Source organism: Panthera leo, chromosome A1 (genome assembly GCF_018350215.1).
Source record: "Panthera leo isolate Ple1 chromosome A1, P.leo_Ple1_pat1.1, whole genome shotgun sequence".
Taxonomy (NCBI): Eukaryota; Metazoa; Chordata; class Mammalia; order Carnivora; family Felidae; genus Panthera; species Panthera leo.
Genome location: NC_056679.1, coordinates 140,763,057 through 140,783,444, shown reverse-complemented (window position 1 = coordinate 140,783,444; position 20,388 = coordinate 140,763,057). Strand labels below are relative to the sequence as shown.

Sequence of the window (20,388 nt, the reverse complement as noted above, 5' to 3'; positions counted from 1 at the left end):
TAATCGAGACTGAGGGCAGCAGTGACAAACTCTACCTTTGATTCTGTAACACAGCCCAATCCTCTCAAGGGCCTCCAATGAGTTCAAGTTCCAGGAAGCTGTAATCACTAAACTATGCATACTGATGAGATTATAGCCCCAGGATTTATGAAATCTTGATAACCAGGAAATTAGTTGGTCTGAAACTGCTGCTGCCAACTAAAGGGACACCAAGGACATAGCCACAGATCAACTCCCAGTAAGGCCATTCCTTCCGCATTACTGTCTGGCACAGTGGGACACAAATCCACATTTGCTTACAAAGTAAGAAGGCCCTCTTAATTTGAATAGAGCCAGTGGAGTGCAAAATAGTCAAATTTGCAGGTAGTTTAAAAAATTCAGACCCCAATAAGACAGTAAACACAGGAGCAGAGACAACCACAACCAGGGTGCTTCCGGGCTGGGGGCCGAGTTCCTCATTCCTGTCCAGTAAGGGGCAGAGTCAGTTAGCCCAGGGGCTTTGTCAGCTCTTCTCAAAAGCAAGAGAAATGTAATCATTCGAAAAGCTTTTGCTTCAGCAAACACACATTCTTAGGATTCTAGCTCTCAAGTCATTTCTTTAATGCTTTTTTTAAAGTTTCTTGGGGCACCTGGGTGGCTCAGTCGTTAAGCGTCTGACTTCGGCTCAGGTCACCATCTCGCGGTCCGTTGAGTTCGAGCCCCGCATCGGGCTCTGGGCTGATGGTTCAGAGCCTGGAGCCTGCTTCCGATTCTGTGTCTCCCTCTCTCTCTGCCCCTCCCCCGTTCATGCTCTGTCTCTATCTCAAAAATAAATAAAAACATTAAAAAAATAAAAAAAATTTTTTTTAAAGTGTCTTTATTTACTTTGAGGGGGGCAGAGGGACAGAGAGAAGTGGAGAAAGAATCCCAAGCAGGTTCCACCCTGTCAGTGCCAAGCACAACGCATCTCAATCTCCATGAGGTGACCCGAGCCAAAATCAAGAGTGAAACACTTAACCACCCTGGTGCCCTTTTCTACTTTTTAATGTACAAAGATGTGAAGAAAAATGAACCAAAAACAACGATCCTCCTCTATAGGGCCCTGACCATATTGCAATCATCCATACATGGAATAACTACCTCGTCATTAAAAATAATAAAGAAGATGGGGCCCTGGGTGGCTCAGTTGGCTAGGCGTCCAATGATTTCATCTTAGGTCCTGATCTCCTGGTTTGTGGGTTCGAGCCCAGCGTTGGGTTCTATGCTGACAATGCAGGGCCTGCTTGCGATTCTCTGTCTCCCTCTCTCTCTCTGCCCCTCCCCTGCTCACGATCTCTTGCTCTCTTGAAAATGAATAAATTAAAAAAAAATTTTTTTTAGCATTTATTCATTTTTAAGAGACAGAGAGAGTGCAAGCTTGATTTGGGCAGAGAGAGAGACACACACAGAATCTGAAGCAGACTCCAGGCTTCGAGCTGGCAGCACAGAGCCTGATGTGGGGCTCGAACTCATGAACCATGAGATCATGACTTTAGCCGAAGTTGGACACTTAACCGACTGAGCCGTCCAGGTGCCCCAAAAATGAATAAATATTTTTAAAAATAATGAGGAAGATCCATATTAGCTGATTTATTAGTAAATATATATGCACATGTGTATAATTAGTTAATATATATGCACATGTGTATATATATACATGTATTTGTTTTAATTGTATAATAGACATATAGATATTGTAGGTAAGTTATTATAAAAATTTCCTTTGGGCAATGAGAATGGGCATGGATAGGAAAGGAAATTCTCATTTTATATGTTCTTGTTCAGTTTCATACACCAGCATGTATTATAAAAATGACTAACAAAGAAATGGCAAATACCAAAGTAAGTTCCTCACGGATCAGCCCATACACCTCCTGCAGGGCCCCTGTGAGCCATCTGTTTCCGCTGCTTTGTTCCTCAGTGTCCACCATCTTTTGGTTTCTTACCTGTGAAATGAGGACAACCTAAGCCTGCTGGGAGACTCAGAACAGAGCAAGCAAGGAAGGCAGGGTGTAAACAGGCACTGGAGTGGAAAGGGGCAGATCAGAAATGAAATCTCATTAGCAGTCAGAGAACAGCAACAATGCTACGTAATATTTCTGAGTGCATAAATGTGCCAAACACTTCATCCCCACACTATAAGGAAAATATCATTATCCTCATTTTACAAAATGAGGAAACTAAGGCACAGAGAAGCATCTTCCCTAAGCTCACAAAACAAGATATGATGGGGGTGCCTGGGTAGCTCTGTCAGTTAAGTGTCTGACTTTGGCTTCAAGTCATGATCTCGTGGTTTGTGAGTCAGGGCCACATATGGGCTCACTTCTGTCATCATGGAGCCTGCTTCGGATCCTCTGTCTGCTTTCTCTGCTCCTGCCCCACTCGTGTGCTCTCTCTCTCTCAAAAATATATGAACATTTAAAAAATACATTAAATTTTTTTTAAAGTAAAAAAAAACCCCAACAAGATATGATGGGATCAGAATTCAGCCCTGCCTGTCAGCTCAGAGCTACACTGTTAGCCACTAAGCTGTGCTGCTTCTGTACAAAGTACAACAACAGCTAAGATTTTGTTTCTAGTCAAATTAGCAAAATTTCAAAACAATGATAGGTCACATGTCGAAGAGCATTTCAGGAAACAGGTGCAAAGGTACTATTTTGGTAGAAACACAAATTACTGAAGGCAATTTGGTGAGAGTTACCGAAATTTAAAATGCTTATCTAACTTTTGACCTGGTCATTCTACTTTCAGGAACGTATCCTACAGAAATACTCACAAAGATGTCTACTCTGATGTCCAGTGCAGCACTGTTTTAATAACCACAACAAAAAAAGAGGAGACTTCAGGAAACATCAGTAGGGAGATGACTAAATACATCACAATATATCCCCAAATTAAAGTCTGTATCCTTTAAAACAATTTTTCTTAATACTTAATTTTTGAAAGAGAAGGAGAAAGAGTGATAGAGCATGAGCAGGGGAAGGGCAGCGAGAGAGACACAGAATCCAAAGCAGGCTTGACGCTGTCAGTGGAGAACTTAACATAGGGCTCGAACTCATGAACCGCGAGATCAGGACCCCAGTCAGAGTCAGACGCTTAACCCACTGAGCCACCCATGCACCCCAAAGTCTGTATCCCTTAAAAAAACGGAGGTCAGCCTATAGACACAGACATGGAAAAAATGCTAAAATGTTAAGTGAAAACAATTGTCACCAAGCAATATACAGAGTATGGCCCTGTTTATCTAAGAAATACAGTGTGAGCAACACATAATTTCTTTTTATAAGAGCAATGCTGGGGTTTCCCTTCTCCCATGCCCTCCCTCAGAAATAACCCACAAAACACACAACTCAAAAATAAGTTGTAAAAAACAGGGTCATGCGTTATTTATAAATCTCTACAATAAAATTATTTCCAAAAAAACCACAAATACAACAGTTACAAATTCAGTTTGGGGTAAATAGCCCCCTAAATATACTGTAAATCACACCTCTTTAGCATTCTTTCCCAAACAGATGTGGTTCAAATCCAGTGAAGGCATTACAATGTCATATTTGGTAGCAAGTGAAGAAAACTGACAATAAATAGTCCAACTATAATTACGAAAAATACTAAGTGGCAAATGCCATCCTTCCTTTGAAACAATCTGTCACTCACACTACCTGAAGATTCTGAGTCAGTATACAGTTACACACAATTTGTATTTCCACCTTTAAAATCTCCACTGTATTTTCCTTGTCGTGGTAAGGGCACACCCAAAACCTCAAAGGACTGATAAATGACTGAAAGCCCTGATGAGACAACAAAGAGACGTCATCACAAGCTGCTTGCAAAAGACACCCAGAGCACTGCATGCTTCTCCGGTGGTACCTTGTCAGTAGAAGCAGCACCCAGACCCATGGTTCTCAAAGGCTGGTGTGTGTGAGCACATGCAGCAGAGGCTCATTAAAACGCAGGTTTCTGACCCAGACCCTGAGCTCTCATTCCTGAGTCTGACGAACCTGCATTTGTAAACAAGAGCCACGAGGAGGTGGGAGGAGGACTCCACTGAACATTCTCACTGTACTGTCCAACACTAACTGGCTGCCATTGGTTGGAATGGAAGCTCCCCTACTGCGAGTAGCTTCTTCGCCTCTTTAGCCTCCTCATCTGTAAAGTCAGTCAGTTGGTCTGATCATCTCTGAGGGCACTGAAGCCCTAACAGGGCTGGCACTGAGCCCAGATGTAAAAGAAACGTAGTCTCAGCTAAGAGCTCTGTCTTCACGCCAACATTAGTTTGTACAAGTCACTGGGTCTCTGTGTTCTCACCGTCGTCTGAAAAATTTGCTTCTGTTGGTTGCATTTCCGGGAGCATCTGAGAAGAAGTCTAAAACTGACATCTGTATTAATTTGGGGGACTTTCCTCATGCAAACAGGGAAGCTTCCAGCAATCCTGAGAGATGTTGCATATACATGGTGGTATGTGGTGAGACCCACTTGGTCAGGGAACAACAGAAACATACCCATAACACCAAGCAGGTTCCAAATCCTCCTGTAAAACAACCAACGGAGGGGCTGCAAAAGTCAATAGGAGGTTTTAACACTGGTTGAACTTGAAGAGTAAGAGCTGGATTTCCTGGAGAATTTCTTGGATGTGAGGGATACTTGCATCCGCTTTACAGTACGAACACTTCGACAAAGGAGTGCATTCTTTGCATGATCCCTGAAGTCTTGTGAAACAAAGTAATAGACAAAGGGGTCAATGCAGCTGTTGAGGGTGGAGAGGCAGAGGGCTACAATGTACAGGGCGTAGACGTGGCTCTGGCTCCAGGTTTTAATCAGGAAATAATGCACCACAAGCAGAAGGTTACTGGGAGTGAAGCAGACCAGGTACATGGCTAGGACGGTGACAATGAGCTTGATGGCTCTCTGCCTCTTCTTTCCCGAGTTTTCATCCATAGCAGAAGATCGGAGTGTTCTGATCATTAGCACATAGGCAGAGGCCGTGAGGAAGGCTGGGAATAAAAAGACTCCGATGGCCAGAGAGAGGAAATAATTGAACATGTCTCCTACCAGCACCTCCTTAGGCAAAACATCATGGCAGGTTGTGATGTTAAGGGCTGGAATGTAGACAGTCTGCTTCACGACATACAAGGGGATGGTGACCAGCAGAATCAGCAGCCATATCCCCAGGGAGACACCAAAGGCAATGTTTGCCTTCTTCCTGGGGTGCACCATGGGATTCACGATGACCCAATACCTCTGCACACTGAGGCAGGTCATGAAGAGAATGGAACAGTACATGTTGCCATAGAAAAATCCAATGAGTACCTTGCAGAGGGCTTCCCCGTAAATCCAGTTGTTGCCATGTATGTGATAGGCAATCTTCAAAGGGAACCAGATCACAGAGAGGAGGTCTGCCAAGGCTAGATTGGCCATGTAAACCACAGCAGGGTGCTTTTTCTTTGTTCGAAAAAGAAAGACCCATAGGGCCATGCCATTACTTGGCAAACCTATCACAAATACAATTGTGTAGACGATTGGAAGAAAGACAGTAGTCAATTTTCCAGTGAGGACGGAGGTAGAAAACTCATCCACAGAAAAGCCTGGTTCCACCGTAACTCCTTTCCCAGTGATTTGAGATGAGCTATCAATCTGACCAATGAGACTTCTTCCTTTAGACGTTCTATTGGTTCCTGTACAAGAAAGGCCAGGCAGACAAGGGTCATTACAGAGATCAATCTTTCAGCAGTAATGCTGGTTTATTTAAATAAAAGTACTTTAAAGTTGTCTTTTTTTTTTTTTTTTTTAAGTAACCTCTATGCCCAACGTGGGGCTCGAACTCACAACCCCAGGATGAAGAATGGCATGCTCCACCAACAGAGCCAGCCAGGTGCTCCTACATAAAAGTACTTTAAAGACAGGAGTGTACAAAATGCTTACAAGGGTTTTCTTTGGGGGATGGGATTATTGGGTTTTGTTGGTTTGTTTTTTACAATGGATTTTTTTTTCAGAGGGTTGTGGGTACATGTGGAATAGAACATTGATTTCTATTGAATCTCAAAAAAACTGATAGTACTTCAATTTATTTTTACAAACTACCCAAAGTCTAATGACTGTTCCTAACTGGTGTGTGTGTGTGTGTGTGTGTGTGTGTGTGTGTGTGTGTGTGTTAAGTTTATTTATTTTGAGAGAGAGAGAAAGAAAGAATATTTCAAGCAGGCTTTGCACTCTCTGCGCAGAACCCAACTCGGGGCACGATCTCACAAACCATGAGATCATGACCTGAGCCAAGATCAAAAGTCGGATGCTTAATGGGCTGAGCCACCCAGGCACCCCTTCTCTGTTGTTATAATGGCCATCCATCTCACTGTGGCTGTGAGACTAGATCCAGCCTGGCCTATCAGTCATTCCCTATCCCAAAGTCCAACATAGGGAAATTCCCAGGAGCACAAGGTACATTCCCTCTCCACCCACAAGGACAGCCCAAGCCTTGGGCAGGGATTCCCCCGCTTTTGTGCGGGCCTCCTGGAAACCTTCCTATGGAGGCCACCTGGCAGGCAAGTCTTCTGGCTTCAAGATCACGGAACAGGTCACTGCACTATTGTATTCAGACAAATTTGTGTTCTTTCAAGCAAGTATCATGGCAAGCTTTAACAACTTATGCTATCATTCCCATATTTGCATTAAACTTTAGAAACCACAAACAAATGGCATATCCAGTCTACATCCTACCTAACCAAGTGTTCATGGAGTTGAATAAGAAAACGAGGGACAACTGGATGACACGAATTCTGAGGAACAGGTCTCTCTCTCTCTTCACCACGTAGAGAAAATATAGCAAATTGCATCACAGTATGCCAGGGAGGAGGTTAAAATACTCACAAGTTTATTTGATAACTTTTATGCTTAGTCATTACTTTTTCGTCCCCTAGCTTTGCACCCATGTTCAGCGAGATTGTTCACTTCTCTTGAGGTTTCTGTTAAGTTAGCTTGGGTGGAGAAATAAAGGGTATGGAGATCAATACTTCAGTTTTCATTTAGTGTAGTGTATTGAAAGGTAGCCCCCCAAATGAAATGTCCATGTCCTAATCCCTAGAATCTGTGATCATTATCCTATTGGAAAAATGATCTGGGGCGCCTGGGTGGCTCAGTCGGTTAAGTGTCCAACTTCGGCTCAGGTCATGATCTCACGGTTCATGCATTTGAGCCCTGCATTGGGCTCTGCTGACAGCTTGGAGCTGGAACCTGCTTTGGATTCTGTCTTCCTCTTTCTCTGCCCCTCCCCTGCTCACACTCTGTCTGTCTCTCTCTCTTAAAAATAAGCATTAAACAATTTTAAGGAAAAAAGAAAATAAAAACGATCTTGGGGCACCTGGGTAGCTCAGTAGGTTGAGCGTTGGACTCTTGGTTTCAGCTCCAATCATGGTTTCACAGTTTGCAAGTTCAAGCCCTACATTGGGGTCTGTGCTGACAGTGAGCTTGCTTGGGATTCTCCCTCTCTCTCTGCCCCTCCCCTACTTACTTTCTTTTCTGTCAAAAAGTAACAAACTTAAAACAAAGAAAAAAGAAAAAGTATCTTTGTAGGTGTAATTAAGGATATTGAGATGAGAGGATCATTCTGGATTATCTAGGTGGGCCCTAAATCCAACAAGTGTCTTTATAAAAGAAAGGCCAAGGGGGGGGGGGGGGCGGGGTGCCTGGGTGGCTCAGTCTTGTAAGCATCTGACTCTTGGTTTCACCTTAGGTCATGATCTCCTGGTTCGTGGGTTCGAGCCCCGCATTGGGCTCTGTGCTGACAGTGTGGAGCCTGCTTGGGATTCTCTCTCTCCCTCTCTCTCTGCCCCTTTCCTGCTCCCTCTGTCTCTCTCTCAACAAATAAATTAAAAAAAATTTTTTTAGTAAAAATAAAGGCAAAGGGAGATTTGAGAGAAATAGAAGAGAGCACCGAAAGGAGAAAACAATATGAAAATGGAGGCAGAGGTTGGAGCACTGCCAGAACCAGCCAAGGAATGCTTCTCCCTCTCCTCTCTCTCTGCCCCTCCCCTGCTCATGCTCTCTCTTTCTCAAAATAAATAAACTTAAGATAAATAAATAAAGCCACCAGCTTGTGCCGCTTGTTATGGCAGCCACAGGAAACTAAACACTCAGGTAGACCAATCTCTTCTTATTTCTTTTATAATTTTTTCCAAAGAGTATGAATTATCTTTAAATTAAAATAACAGAATATTGCTATATATTACAGTGTTCTTCAAATACTTGCCTAAAACAGTAAGAAACATTCTATATGGTAACCCAGTTCCAATATGTATTATCCATGATGGAAAAAAAAAAAGTTTCACAAAACAATTACCTCGATTACACAGGCTACACTCTAGTACTTTCTACGGTATTCTAGTTCAACCTTATGAAGAGCCAGTCACCACCCTCTACCTGACTTCATGACCCCACTTGTTTTTCAAAACCAGTTAGCAGAGTAACCAAGTTTGAAACACCTCAAGAGACCAGTTTTTTTTGTTTTTTGTTTTTTGTTTTTTTATTAACAGATGAGATGTCTGTGGAATGCCCCCTGGACCTCACAATGGTAAGGATCTCTGTGTGAGATTATAGGACCATGTCATAATTTTTTTCTAAGTCCCACAGTCCCTGGCATAGCCCTGGACATACGGCAGGTGCTCAACATACCTGGGAGGGACCGAGAGGCTCAGCTAGGCACACCACTGAAGGAAATGAGGGAGAATCAAGAGCTCTCCTGCCCATTTCTTTAGTGCCTTGGGCTGATCCAGTTAGTAGCCAATCCACACAAAACAGGAGCACTAGCTGGGGACTATAGGAGCACAGCTCTACAAAATACAATAACTACCTTCACACCAGTAAGAGCTCTTACTAAGGGCTCGTATCCTGTGTCCAACATGGCTTCCAACACTTTACATGTATTAACTTGCTTTCACAACCGCCTTGTGAGGGATGTACTATTAACAGATCATCCTTTTATAGATGTGTAAACTGACACACCAAGAAACTGGGTAACTTTCCCAAGGTTAAACAGTTGCGAGATAGGAGTCGGGACTCAACACCAGGCAGTCGATTTCTAGAGTCCAGGCTTCTAAAGTCTATACTGCATTGCCCCTCTGGGGCCCTGACCTGAGCTCACGTGTTGTAATCCTTTGAGACCAAACTATGCCGACTCCACACGATATTTTTTCTCAAACAGAAAATTTTAAACGTAAAATTTTACCATTTTATTATTTTTATTATTTTTTTAAGGTTTACCCATTTTCGAGAGAGAGTGTGTGAGAGAGAGCGGGGGAGGGGCAGAGAGAGAGGGAGACAGAGGATCCAAAGTGGGCGCCTCACAGCCAGCAGAGCCCAATGCAGGGCTTGAACTCATGAACCGTGAGATCATGACCTGAGCAGAAGTCAGATGCTCAATCGATTGAGCCACCCAGGTGCCCCAAATGTTACCATTTTAAAAATGACTATCTTTAAATTAGCTCCTTCTCTAATAATTAATGTATTTATTTGTATTAATATCAACATGTTTGAAGCCTTCCAGAGCTGTAAAAGAAACCTGTAAATCCTGTGTCTGTAAAATGTTCACATACTCTCCTGAGAGGGAATGGGGCAGAGCTGGTAACTGACTGGTGGACTGTGTTCCCATGAACTCTGCCATTAAAGATCTAGGTCCTCCACCCTAGACACACCCCACCAGAGACTAATTCAATGAGTTAGCCTGCATTTCTGTAGGGCAGAGCCACCAAGATTTTAGAATTACCACAAAGAAAACTCAATTTTTTTTAGTACCAACAAAAATTATATAGTTTGCTTTATAAAAGGGAGAAAAACCTAGGCATTGATTTCCACAGTTAATATCACAAAAAGGATAACCAGACATTGTGTGCCTAAGACAAGAAGCACCCATGGGCTCAGTGGGCTGAGTATCTGACTTGGGCTCAGGTCAAGATCTCACACTCTGTGAGTTCGGGCCCCACATCAGGCTCGCTGCTGTCAACACAGAGCCCACTTCAGATGTTCTATTCCCCTCTCCCTGTTCCCCCCGCCCCCCAGGCTTGCTCTCTTGCACTCTCAAAAATAAATAAACATTAAAAAAAAGAAAAGAAGCACCATGAAACTAACTTTGCAAAAAAACAACAAACCTGAATCTGATCAAGCACGTGGATCCAACCACCAAACTAACGGAAATAAAGAAAACACTAAGATATATCAAAAAACACAACAAGAATGGACCCAGCAAAATCCCGAATGTGGAAACTGCTACAGGACAAAGGACTTAATTTCCTCAAAATATAAATCACAAAGCAAAAACAAAATAAGAGAGAAACAGCTGTGGAGCAGGGACTCACACATTAAAAAATTTAAAAGACCTATCAACCTGTGCAATGTGTGGTGAGCCTTATTTGGATCCTGATTCAGACAACTTTTAAAATAGTGCTTATACAGGGGTCTGGCTGGCTTAGTCAGTAGGGCATGTAACTCTTGATCTCGGGGTTGTGAGTTCAAGCCCCACACTGGGTGTAGAGCTTACAAAATTTTTTAAAGCTTACTTATTTGTTTGGGAGAGAGAGAAAGACAGAGAGGGAGGGGTAGAGAGAGAGGGAGACAGAATCCCAAGGCGGCCCTGCGCTATCAGCATGGAACCATTGCAGGGCTCAAACCCACGAACCTGAGCCGAAACCGAGAGTCAGTCGCTTAACTGACTGAGCCACCCAGGCACCCCCAGGGAAAAAAAAAAATTTTTAACAAAAAAAAAAAAAGTAGTACCTATGACACTTATGAGACAGAAATTTGAATACGGACTGAATATTTTATGTTAAGGATGTATTTTAAGTGGTTATGTGGTTATGTTGGACAACAAAATCTTCATCTTTTATGAATACATACTGAAACCTCTTAAGATGAAATTATATTTGGACTCCTTTCAAAGTAACACAAGGACCGGAAGCTTCGGATACTTCTGGTGGGAATGTAAAATGGTGTAGTCGCTGTGGAAAACAAGACGGCAGGTCCTCAAATGGCTAAGTGTAGAGGTGCCATATGAGCCAGCAATTCCCACTCCTAGGATATGCTTAAGACAAATAAAAACACATGTCCACACAAAAATGTGTACGTGGATGCCGACAGCACTATTCGTAAGCATCAAGACGTGGAAAACAACCCCAAAAGTTCATCAACTGATAAATGGACAAAATGTGGAATATTAGTTCACAACAAAAGTACTGACACACGCTACAACATGGAGGAACCTTGTAAAGACTAAGTACAAGAAGTCAGTCACCAGGGAACACGTAGAGTGTATGATTTCATCTACATCAAATGCCCTGAATAAGTAAATCCATGGACAGAAAAGTAGAATGATAGGTGTCAGCAGTTGGGGAAATGGGGCGATTGGGGAGTGATGGCTCAGGGGTGGGCTGGGGTGGGGTGGGATATTCTTTTGGGGTAATGAAAATGTTCTAAAGTTGATTGTGGTGATGGATATACAACTGTGAATGTTCTTCAAGTTATAGAACTGTAGACTTTAAGTAGGTGAACTGTATGGTATGCAAATCATATCTTAACAAAGCTGTTAAAAAATATGACAAAAAACAGGCTAGAGCATCATGAAACTGAGTGTGGAATTCACTATAATCTTCTACTTTCGTATGTTTAAAATTCTCCATAGAAACAAGCACATACCAGGTTAGGAAGGTTCCTGCAGAGATCAAAATCTGTTTTAAATAAGAACAGTAAAATAAAGGGGGGGGGGGGGGGGGACAGTAAGAAATACTAAAATAAAAATTTAAAAAAAAAAGGAGAGAGGAAGAGATTGAGAAAAATTTCCTGAGAATATTCCAACATATAACATTGAATGGTCTCAATCAAAAATATCATTCATGGGGCGCCTAGGTGGTTCAGTTGGTTAAGTGTCCGATCTTGAGTTTGGCTCAGGTCATGATTTCCTGGTTCCAGAAAATGAGCAGGCCTTGGGCTCTGCGTTGATAGCACAGAGCCTGCTTGGGATTCTTTCTCTCTGTCCCCACCCCTGCATGCACATGCCCCCTCTCTCAAAATACATTATAAAATAAACATTGAAAAAATAGCATTCATAGTAACTGTGCTCACTTTACCAGTCACAGAGCACACAGGAGCATGTTGTTTAACACTAGTAAGCATCAAGATGCTACTCAAAGATCCTTAAAGCCTTTTCAGCATAGTGCAGACTTTTACCCCTTACAATGTCCTATGTCAGTCACCAAAACTCCCAGAACTCGTCTAGAACTGATACTATCCCAGCTCCCAACTATCTACCTATCTATCCACCTTCCTATCTACCTACCTATAATCTCCCATCTATAGATCAGCTAAAATCTTTTCTATTTCATAGTGGGGAAAAAAATTAAATGCACGTATGAACTTTGAGCACATGAGTACTGGCTATAGGGGCCCCTGGGTGGCTCAGTTGGTTAAGTGTCTCACTTCAGCCAGGTCATATTCTCACAGCTTATGACTTCAAGTCCCATGCGAGGCTCTGTGCTGACAGCTCAGAGCCTGGAGCCTGCTTCGGATTCTGTGTCTCCCTCTCTCTCTCTACCCTTCTCCCGCTTGTGCTCTGTCTCTCAAAAATAAACAAACATTAAAAAAAATTCTTAACTGAAAATAAAATACAGTACTGGCTATAAAAACATCCCCATTTATGGGCAATAATCAACAATATTTGCCCAAGTATGCAAGAACACATACCTACAGATACTCAAAGCAGCACCCCCCACCCCAATTGCAAAAGGAAAATAAAAGGAAAATAAGCAATGTTCATTAGCCCCTATTCCTAACTTACCATATCCCCATATGGTTTCTAACATTAACAGTAGATGCTATACTTACTATCCAGTAATACTGAAATGCAATTGAGAGCTACAATATACTATCAACTGAAAAAAGCCCCTGACAGAGCAATATGCTTTGGTATAACAAATTTATAATTTATAATTATAATTTAATTATAATTTAAATTTATAATTTGAAATCTGAAATCTAGGATACTAACCAAACTATAAACAATGGCCATTATCTATGGAGTAGAATGGGTGTGGAGGGGAGAACTTTCTTTTTTGACTTCAGAGGCCTCCACATTGTTTGGGTTTCCTTTTCGAAGGAGCGTTAATTGGTACAATCTTTTTCAAGGTCAATGTGCCAAAACATCAAAACTTAAAGTGCCCTAGGACCTATGAACTTACTTAGAGGAATCTGCCCTGCATACATACTAGCAAACGTGCACAGAAATACTGTTATGTACAAGAATATTTACTGCAATATTGTGTGTCATGATAAAATAAAAACAGTCTCTGGGCACCTGGATGGCTCAGTCAGTTAAGCATCTGACTTCAGCTCAGGTCATGATCTCGAAGTTCGTAAGTTTAAGACCTGTATCAGGCTCTGTGCCAGCACATAGCCCACTTCAGATCCTCCATCCCCTTCTTTCTCTGCACCTCCCCGATCGTGCTCTCTCTCAAAAATAAAAAAAGTAATCATAAACTTTAAAACAAAAGTTAGTCTCAATAACTATTAAAAAGGAGACTGGGGGCACCTGGGTGGTGGCTCAGTCAGTTAACTGTCTGACTGTTGATTTCGGCTCAGGTCATGGTCTTGCAGTTCTTGAGTTCAAGCCCCGCAGTAGGCTTTGTGCTGACAGTGCAGAACCTGCTTGGGATTCTCTCTCTCCCTCTGTCTCTGCCCCCCTCCCACTTGTTCTCTCTCTCTCCCTCTCAAAATAAATAAATAAACTTAAAAAAATGAAAAAAATTACATTTAAAAAAAGAAAAGGGGCGCCTGGGTGGCTCAGTCAGTTAAGCATCTGACTTCAGCTCCGGTCACGATCTCATGGTTTGAGAGTTCAAGCCTCGTGTTGGGCTCTGTGCTGACAGCTCAGAGCATGGAGCTTGCTTCAGATTCTCTCTCTCTCTCTCTGTTCCTCCCGCACTCACACTCTGTCTCTCTCTCTCTCAAATAAATAATCATTTTAAAAAAAGATGAAAAAAAAGAAAAAAAAAGGAGACTAGTTTGGGGTATCTGGCTGGCTCAGTGGGTAGAGCATGTGACTCTTGATCTCCAAGTCATAAGTCTGAGTCCCACGTTACGCATAGAGATTACTTAAAAAAAAAAAAAAAAAAAAAAAGGAGACTAGTTCAGTAACTTCTGACATTTATATAATGAATAATATTCCCCCTATAAAAGTATGGATAAATTTCCCCATACTGACCATGAGCAGATTAGGTTAAAAAAATAAATTGTGGGGCACCTACGTGGCTCAGTCAGTTAAGTGTGTGACTCTTGACTTTGGCTCAGATCATGATGTCACAGTCATGGGATCAAGCCCTGCATTGGGCTCTGCACTGAGCCTTGAGCCTGCTTGGGATTCTCTCTCTCCCTCTCTCTCTGCCCCACCCCCCACCATAAGTATATAAACATTAAAAAAATTATGGCACAGTATATCTAATAAAATCCTTCAACTGTTACAAAATATATATACAGTAAAACCTTGGATTGCAAGTAACTTGTTATTTGAGTGTTCTGCCAGACAAGCAAACATTTCTGTTAAATTTTAACTTCATAAATGAGTGATAATACATGTGAGCAGTATGTGATGCTGAACATCACATGATCACAACTAAGGGTTTTTCTTCCTCTCTCTCTCTCTCACAATGTGGGATTGTGGGTGATTGTCTCCCATGCTCAGATGCTTGGTCTCAGGCTGCGGTGTTTGGCAAAAATCAGTTATTTTTCAGAACATTGGTAGGTGCCCACGACTGGCACTAGTGTATTTTTTGGCACTTCAAAGCACCTACTGACAGTCCTTTGCTTTTCCAAACAAGAATAAGCTTAGGGATGCTTTGCTTCATTGTAGGTCAGGCTGCCTACAGATACAGACCCTTTCCTCTGCTGACCTATTGCCAGTTACATTAAATACAGTATATGACAAGAGTTTATTAATATTGTACTATAGTCAACATCCGTGTGAGCATATACAGTGGCGCCCATGCAGAAAAAGATTCCATTGAGCCAAGAGATAGCAGTGATTCCGTTAGTGACAAAGTTGTGCTACACAAAACCCTCCTTTCTCATCTTCCTCACACCAGCCACAAAGGTTTTCAAAGATAAGTGCAGGGGCGCCTGGGTGGCTCAGTCGGTTGAGCCTCCGACTTCAGCTCAGTTCACGATCTCACGGTCTGTGAGTTCGAGCCCCGCGTCGGGCTCTGGGCTGATGGCTCAGAGCCTGGAACCTGCTTCCGATTCTGTGTCTCCCTCTCTCTCTGCCCCTCGCCCGTTCATGCTCTGTCTCTCTCTGTCTCAAAAATAAATAAACGTTAAAAAAAAAAATAAAGATAAGTGCAGGTTAATTTGTTTATTTTTCTTTATATTTTGGATTTATTATTTTTTATTATATTACAGTATTGTCATAATTTTTATATGAATCTTTTGGGGTTGTGGAATGAATAACCTGAGTTTTCACGATTTCTTAAGGGGAAATTTGCTTTGATATACAAGTACTTGGGATTACAAACATGTTTCCGGAACGAATTAGGCTCCCAAAGCAAGGTTTTACTGTATTGGGCATAGAAGTCAACTGACACTGGAGAGGAGAAAGAATGGGGGATTTTCACTGTTTTACAACACTTCTGATTTAGACAATTGTGGGGGGAAATGCATGGAAAACTTTTTCTTTAAACTTTTAACAACTTTAACTTTAAAACTACTACTTGTTCTTTGTTATTTTAAGCATCCTCCAGTGGCCCACCCTCCCCACCAAACCAAGTACAGATCAAGTACTTTGTTTGTGGGAAGTCTCCTTTTGTAACCTTTTCCTTACTATCTCCTCACCACAAATCTATTTGCTTCCAATATCTGGGAACACAGACTGAAAAATAAAAGCTTCAATGACCAGAGACCTCTCCCTAGGTACACATCAGTAAATTTTCATGTGTTCTTTCAGGATGAACTGTTTTCTTCTCAACACTTGCCCAGCTAATAAAACCATAAGAAAGTCAAACACAGACCACTAAAACATCATCTACTTGGGTTAATTAGTAACTATGCACAAAGCAGGCAAGAAACCCAACAGAAATTTAGACTCCCATCTTCACATTCATTATAGTATTTCTCTCTTATTACGAAACATTGGAAATACGCCATGTGTCCATTAACAGATTAATTTTTCAATTATGATAAATCCTCCTATAACATGTTGTAGAGTTTAAAAGCGTTTTTATTTACTGACACGATACTGATGTTTATATAATCCCATGCTGCACAAAAAGACTTTCTGCTTGTGAGTACATGTTTTATGCAAGGATGTATGAAAGAATGGGAAAGGATACAAACCAAAATGTCAGGAGTGGGGGTGCCTGGGTGGCTCAGTCCGTTAAGTGTCCGACGTCAGCTTAGGTCATGATCTCTCAGTTCACGAGTTTGAGCCCCGCGTCCAGCTCTGCACTGACAGCTCAGAGCCTGGAGCCTGCTTCGGATTCTGTGTCTCCCTTGCTCTCTGCCCCTCCCCCGCTCTACTCTGTGTGTGTGTCTGTCTCTCTCAAAAATAAATAAAACATTAAAAAATTATTTAAAAAAACATTTAAAAAATGTCAGAAGTGGTATACTTTGGGTACTGAAAATGATTTAAATTTGTCTTTTTCAAAGAAAATTTTGTTCATTATTGCTCTACAGTGATCACATACTACTTGTATAATTCGTAGTCAATTACAAAGAGAACAGAAGTTTCAGTCTCCAAAAGAAGAACAGAATGACTGAATCATAGGGGACCTCCTAGGCTTGTGATGTGGTAGAAAGAAGTGCTTAAAACAAGCTGACTGAAACGCCAAACTTCCATCACCTTGCCAGATCACTAGGGCCAAGTCCCCTCACTTCATTCCTCATTCAATGTTTACTGAGGTCCTTTAGATAATGAGACCGTGCTGGACCATGGTGATGGAGAGGACACTAGAGTCCATGGCCTCCCAGAGTTTATGATCCAGGAGGAAGACAGATTAAACATATTTACACAAATAATTATCAATTAATGTTGTGACTGGAATGAGAATGTGGCCTGACAGAGTGTTTTCTTTGCCTCCACCCCCAATTCAGTGGCCCCCATCTGTAAAATGAGAAAGGTATATTCTAGGCAGAGTTGCCCTCCATGAGTCAGTCTTTAGGGTGAGATCAAAAAAGCTTGGGAAGAAAATCAAACCAAATATCTGCCTGGTAGCAAACTGAGAAACATGCACAAGGGTACAAGTAAAAGTGGATGAGCAAAGAGGTATGCTAAGGGGCAGAAAAACTTTGGGGATGCTCTATTTCTCAATCAAATTCAATTTACTTTCAAGTTGGGAGGAAAGCTCCATCTACCTAAGTCTGTTACCTAACTAACCCTTTAGGAAAGTTACCATGCAAAGGAACAAAAAAGTGTGTGGAGGGGAAAAAAAACAAAACAAAAACCCTCAAGGTGCAATGTTAAATATTTCTGGTTAACAAGTAACTTGATTTTGTTGTTGTTGTTAAACAAGTTCACCACATTATCCAAGAATGCCCAATTCCCAGCCATCTCCCTCAATCTGCAAAGAAGAACTAGCTAAATCCTCAGGGCTACCTCCCTACAGGAACTGTATAAATCAGAAAAGCTATGGGTCATCTATACCTACATTTTTTTTCTTAATGTTTGCACATGCTTAGCTTTACTTAAGTTTCCAACTTTAAAAGACAAAGGCAAATCCAAACGTGTTCGTTACAGTTTCAACACCTCCTGGTAATTAATAAATGCCTTTATTGTAATGCTGACCAAAAAAAGTTATACAGTGGTGCAAGTTTCAAGTATATACTAGAACACCCTTTTCTGTAATTCCAGAGGCAAAAGAATCACATTCTTCAATCTAATTCAAGTTGACAGTGATTTGCTCTTTTACAAAATTCACGGGGAAATTTAAACCTCCCTTCCGAGACTACCCTGACAGCCACAAACAGCCGGGCACCCGTTAGCATCACAGCAGCTTGATCTTTGGCCAACTATCCCCACACCCTCAGAAGCCTGCTCAGCAGGGGAGATCCCGCCCCCAGGAGGACAAGTCGGAGCACACCCGGTGCAGGACACCTGCGGAACCCGGCAGCCCTACACAAGCTGGCACCTGAGCACCGCCGGGACGGCTCCTGTGCTGTTCCATTCCCGGAGCGGGCAGCCTGGGTCACACAGACCTCAATGGCGGCCCAAATAGGTTCCGTGTGGCATATAAAGGCCCGGAAACCCAGGGCCGCAGTAAGGTCACCTAGTCGAATAAATGGCAGGGTCCAAGAAGTTCCATTTGTAAAATCCGCGTGACGCCCAACTGGCCTAAAACTCCAGGCTGAGCGCTCAATACCCCGAAAACCCAGCGGGGTCCGGCCCTTCCATACCCGGGCATCCACCATGCCAGAGGAGCTTCGGACCCCAGGACGGTTTCGAACTACGGGAGCCGACCCCAAAGAGGGGGCTCCGAAAGTTGAGGAGGTCACAAAAAGCGAGGAAGAAGTTTCCCAGGCCTCGGGCTCTCACCCATTCCACACCGCTATAAGCCAACTAAGTCTAAGAGGTCCTGCCACCAGTGTGCGAAAAGCGCCTTAATGACTGAATGTTTACAAAGAAGCCAACCCTGGGGAGGGGAGGCTGAGCCCTCTAGGTACCCTTTAGACGCAAGCACTCCGTTCCCTCCTCTTCCTCCGCGGACTTCAGCCTCTCCCAGTTGTTCCAGCCCAGTGCTCTCCGGCGCAGCGATCCCCACTAAAGCCTCCGAGAGGGGGTGCGAGAGGTGGTGGCCGCGGCGGCAAGAGAACACCTTTCGTGCACCTGCCCAGCTTCCACCACCAGTGCATGTGCCTGGGACCCCTGGCTCTTTAGCTGCAGGAGCCCTTCTTGACCGAGTTTCTCACCTTGGACGGTGCGATTGCAGGAAGCAGAGGCCGCCAGCAGGATGGCGCCCCCCAGCAGCCACACCGCGCTCAGGCTTCGCATCCTTCCTGCAGCCCCGACGCCAGGCGGGGAGGGCATTCGCCGCCAATGATTCGAAATTCGGAGTCCCACTCGCCGCTCCAAGAGAAAGCCACCGTCTCACCTGCCCGAATCCAAGCCTCTGCGCGCGCCTCCCCGGAGACGGATGAGTTTCAGTGATACCAGAGCGTCTCCGCGCACCTGCGCGAGGCCCCGCCCCGGGGCCGGAACGCGCGGCTCGGCCCCGCCCCTTCGGACGTCCGACGCGCGGGCCCGGCCCCACGCAGTCTTGCCAGGAGCCCGGGCGCCCACCTACGCGCTGCAGGTGCGAGAGCTGCTGTTGGGGAGGGTGCGGGAGCCGCCCGCGGGCGGGGCTGGGAGGGTGAAGTAGCTGTATTGGAATGCAAAGGCCGGAACGCTTGGACCTCGAGTTCTTTTAGACCTGGCCACGCCTAGAACTACCATTACCCTTTAATTACTCCTGGGGAGCCAGGGTCCGGTCTCCTTCCCTCCCCTTTGCTAAATGGAAAAAAGCCACGGTCTGAGCTCACCGACTTTGTCGTCGGTTATTGGTAGAAGCTTCTCAGCGTAGCGGGCACTAGGGGATAAGGGGTGAGCTTTTAATCTGCAGAGACAACATGGATGGCTTCGGTCACCAACAAAGCGGTGGGGAGCAGGAACGGGTCCCGCCAGGGGGTCAGGGATCTGGAATTGGGTTTGCGGCTCTGCTGTTAACTAGCTGTGACCTCGAAAAAACCTCTTCACGCCCTTCTAGGCCCATTTTCTCGTCTGTGAGGTGATAGTTGGAAGAGCTGCTTTAGTGCCTAGAGCTAACGATTTGGAACATTATCTAGTTTAACCCCAACAACAAGCTGCGCATTAAGTATGTTTATTATTCCCATTTTACAGCTGAGGAAATGGAGTTTAGAAAGGCTGGATAGGGGCGCCTGGGTGGCGCAGTCGGTTAAGCGTCCGACTTCAGCCAGGTCACGATCTCACGGTCCGTGAGTTCGAGCCCCGCGTCAGGCTCTGGGCTGATGGCTCGGAGCCTGGAGCCTGTTTCCGATTCTGTGTCTCCCTCTCTCTCTGCCTCTCCCCCGTTCATGCTCTGTCTCTCTCTGTCCCAAAAATAAATAAAAAACGTTGAAAAAAAAAAAAAGTGGTATTCTTTAAAAAAAAAAAAGAAAGGCTGGATAAATTGCCCACAAGTACGCAGTTTATAGGTACAGTTTGTAAACGCACACCACATTTAATCTCCAGTCTACTACCGCCACTTTCTGTTAATCACTGCACTGTAAATGCCACATCAGAGTCTCCCTTGCATTGGGAGCTAGTAGTCCAAAGAAATAAATAAGCTGATAGAGGGGGTGGGGAGAAAAGGAGTGAGA

General features: G+C 43.6%; 1 protein-coding gene across 1 annotated transcript; it reads right to left on the bottom strand.

Moving 5' to 3' along the window:
- Positions 1-3,375: 3,375 nt before the first annotated feature.
- F2RL1 (F2R like trypsin receptor 1) lies at positions 3,376-19,317 on the bottom strand. The gene is made up of 2 exons (XM_042906596.1): positions 18,943-19,317; positions 3,376-5,693 (listed from the first exon to the last, which is right to left on the bottom strand). The coding sequence occupies exons 1-2, from the start codon at positions 19,058-19,060 to the stop codon at positions 4,582-4,584; spliced, it is 1,230 nt and encodes a 409-aa protein (XP_042762530.1). The 5' UTR covers positions 19,061-19,317; the 3' UTR covers positions 3,376-4,581.
- Between the last annotated feature and the right edge of the window lie 1,071 nt (positions 19,318-20,388).

Excerpts from the sequence above, each read along its gene's own strand:
- F2RL1 (XM_042906596.1), bottom strand. The coding sequence starts at position 19,060 with ATGCCCTCCCCGCCTGGCGTCGGGGCTGCAGGAAGGATGCGAAGCCTG. Across the intron at positions 5,694-18,942 it reads CTGCAATCGCACCGTCCAAG|GAACCAATAGAACGTCTAAA; the intron begins GTGAGAAACTCG and ends TTTCTTGTACAG.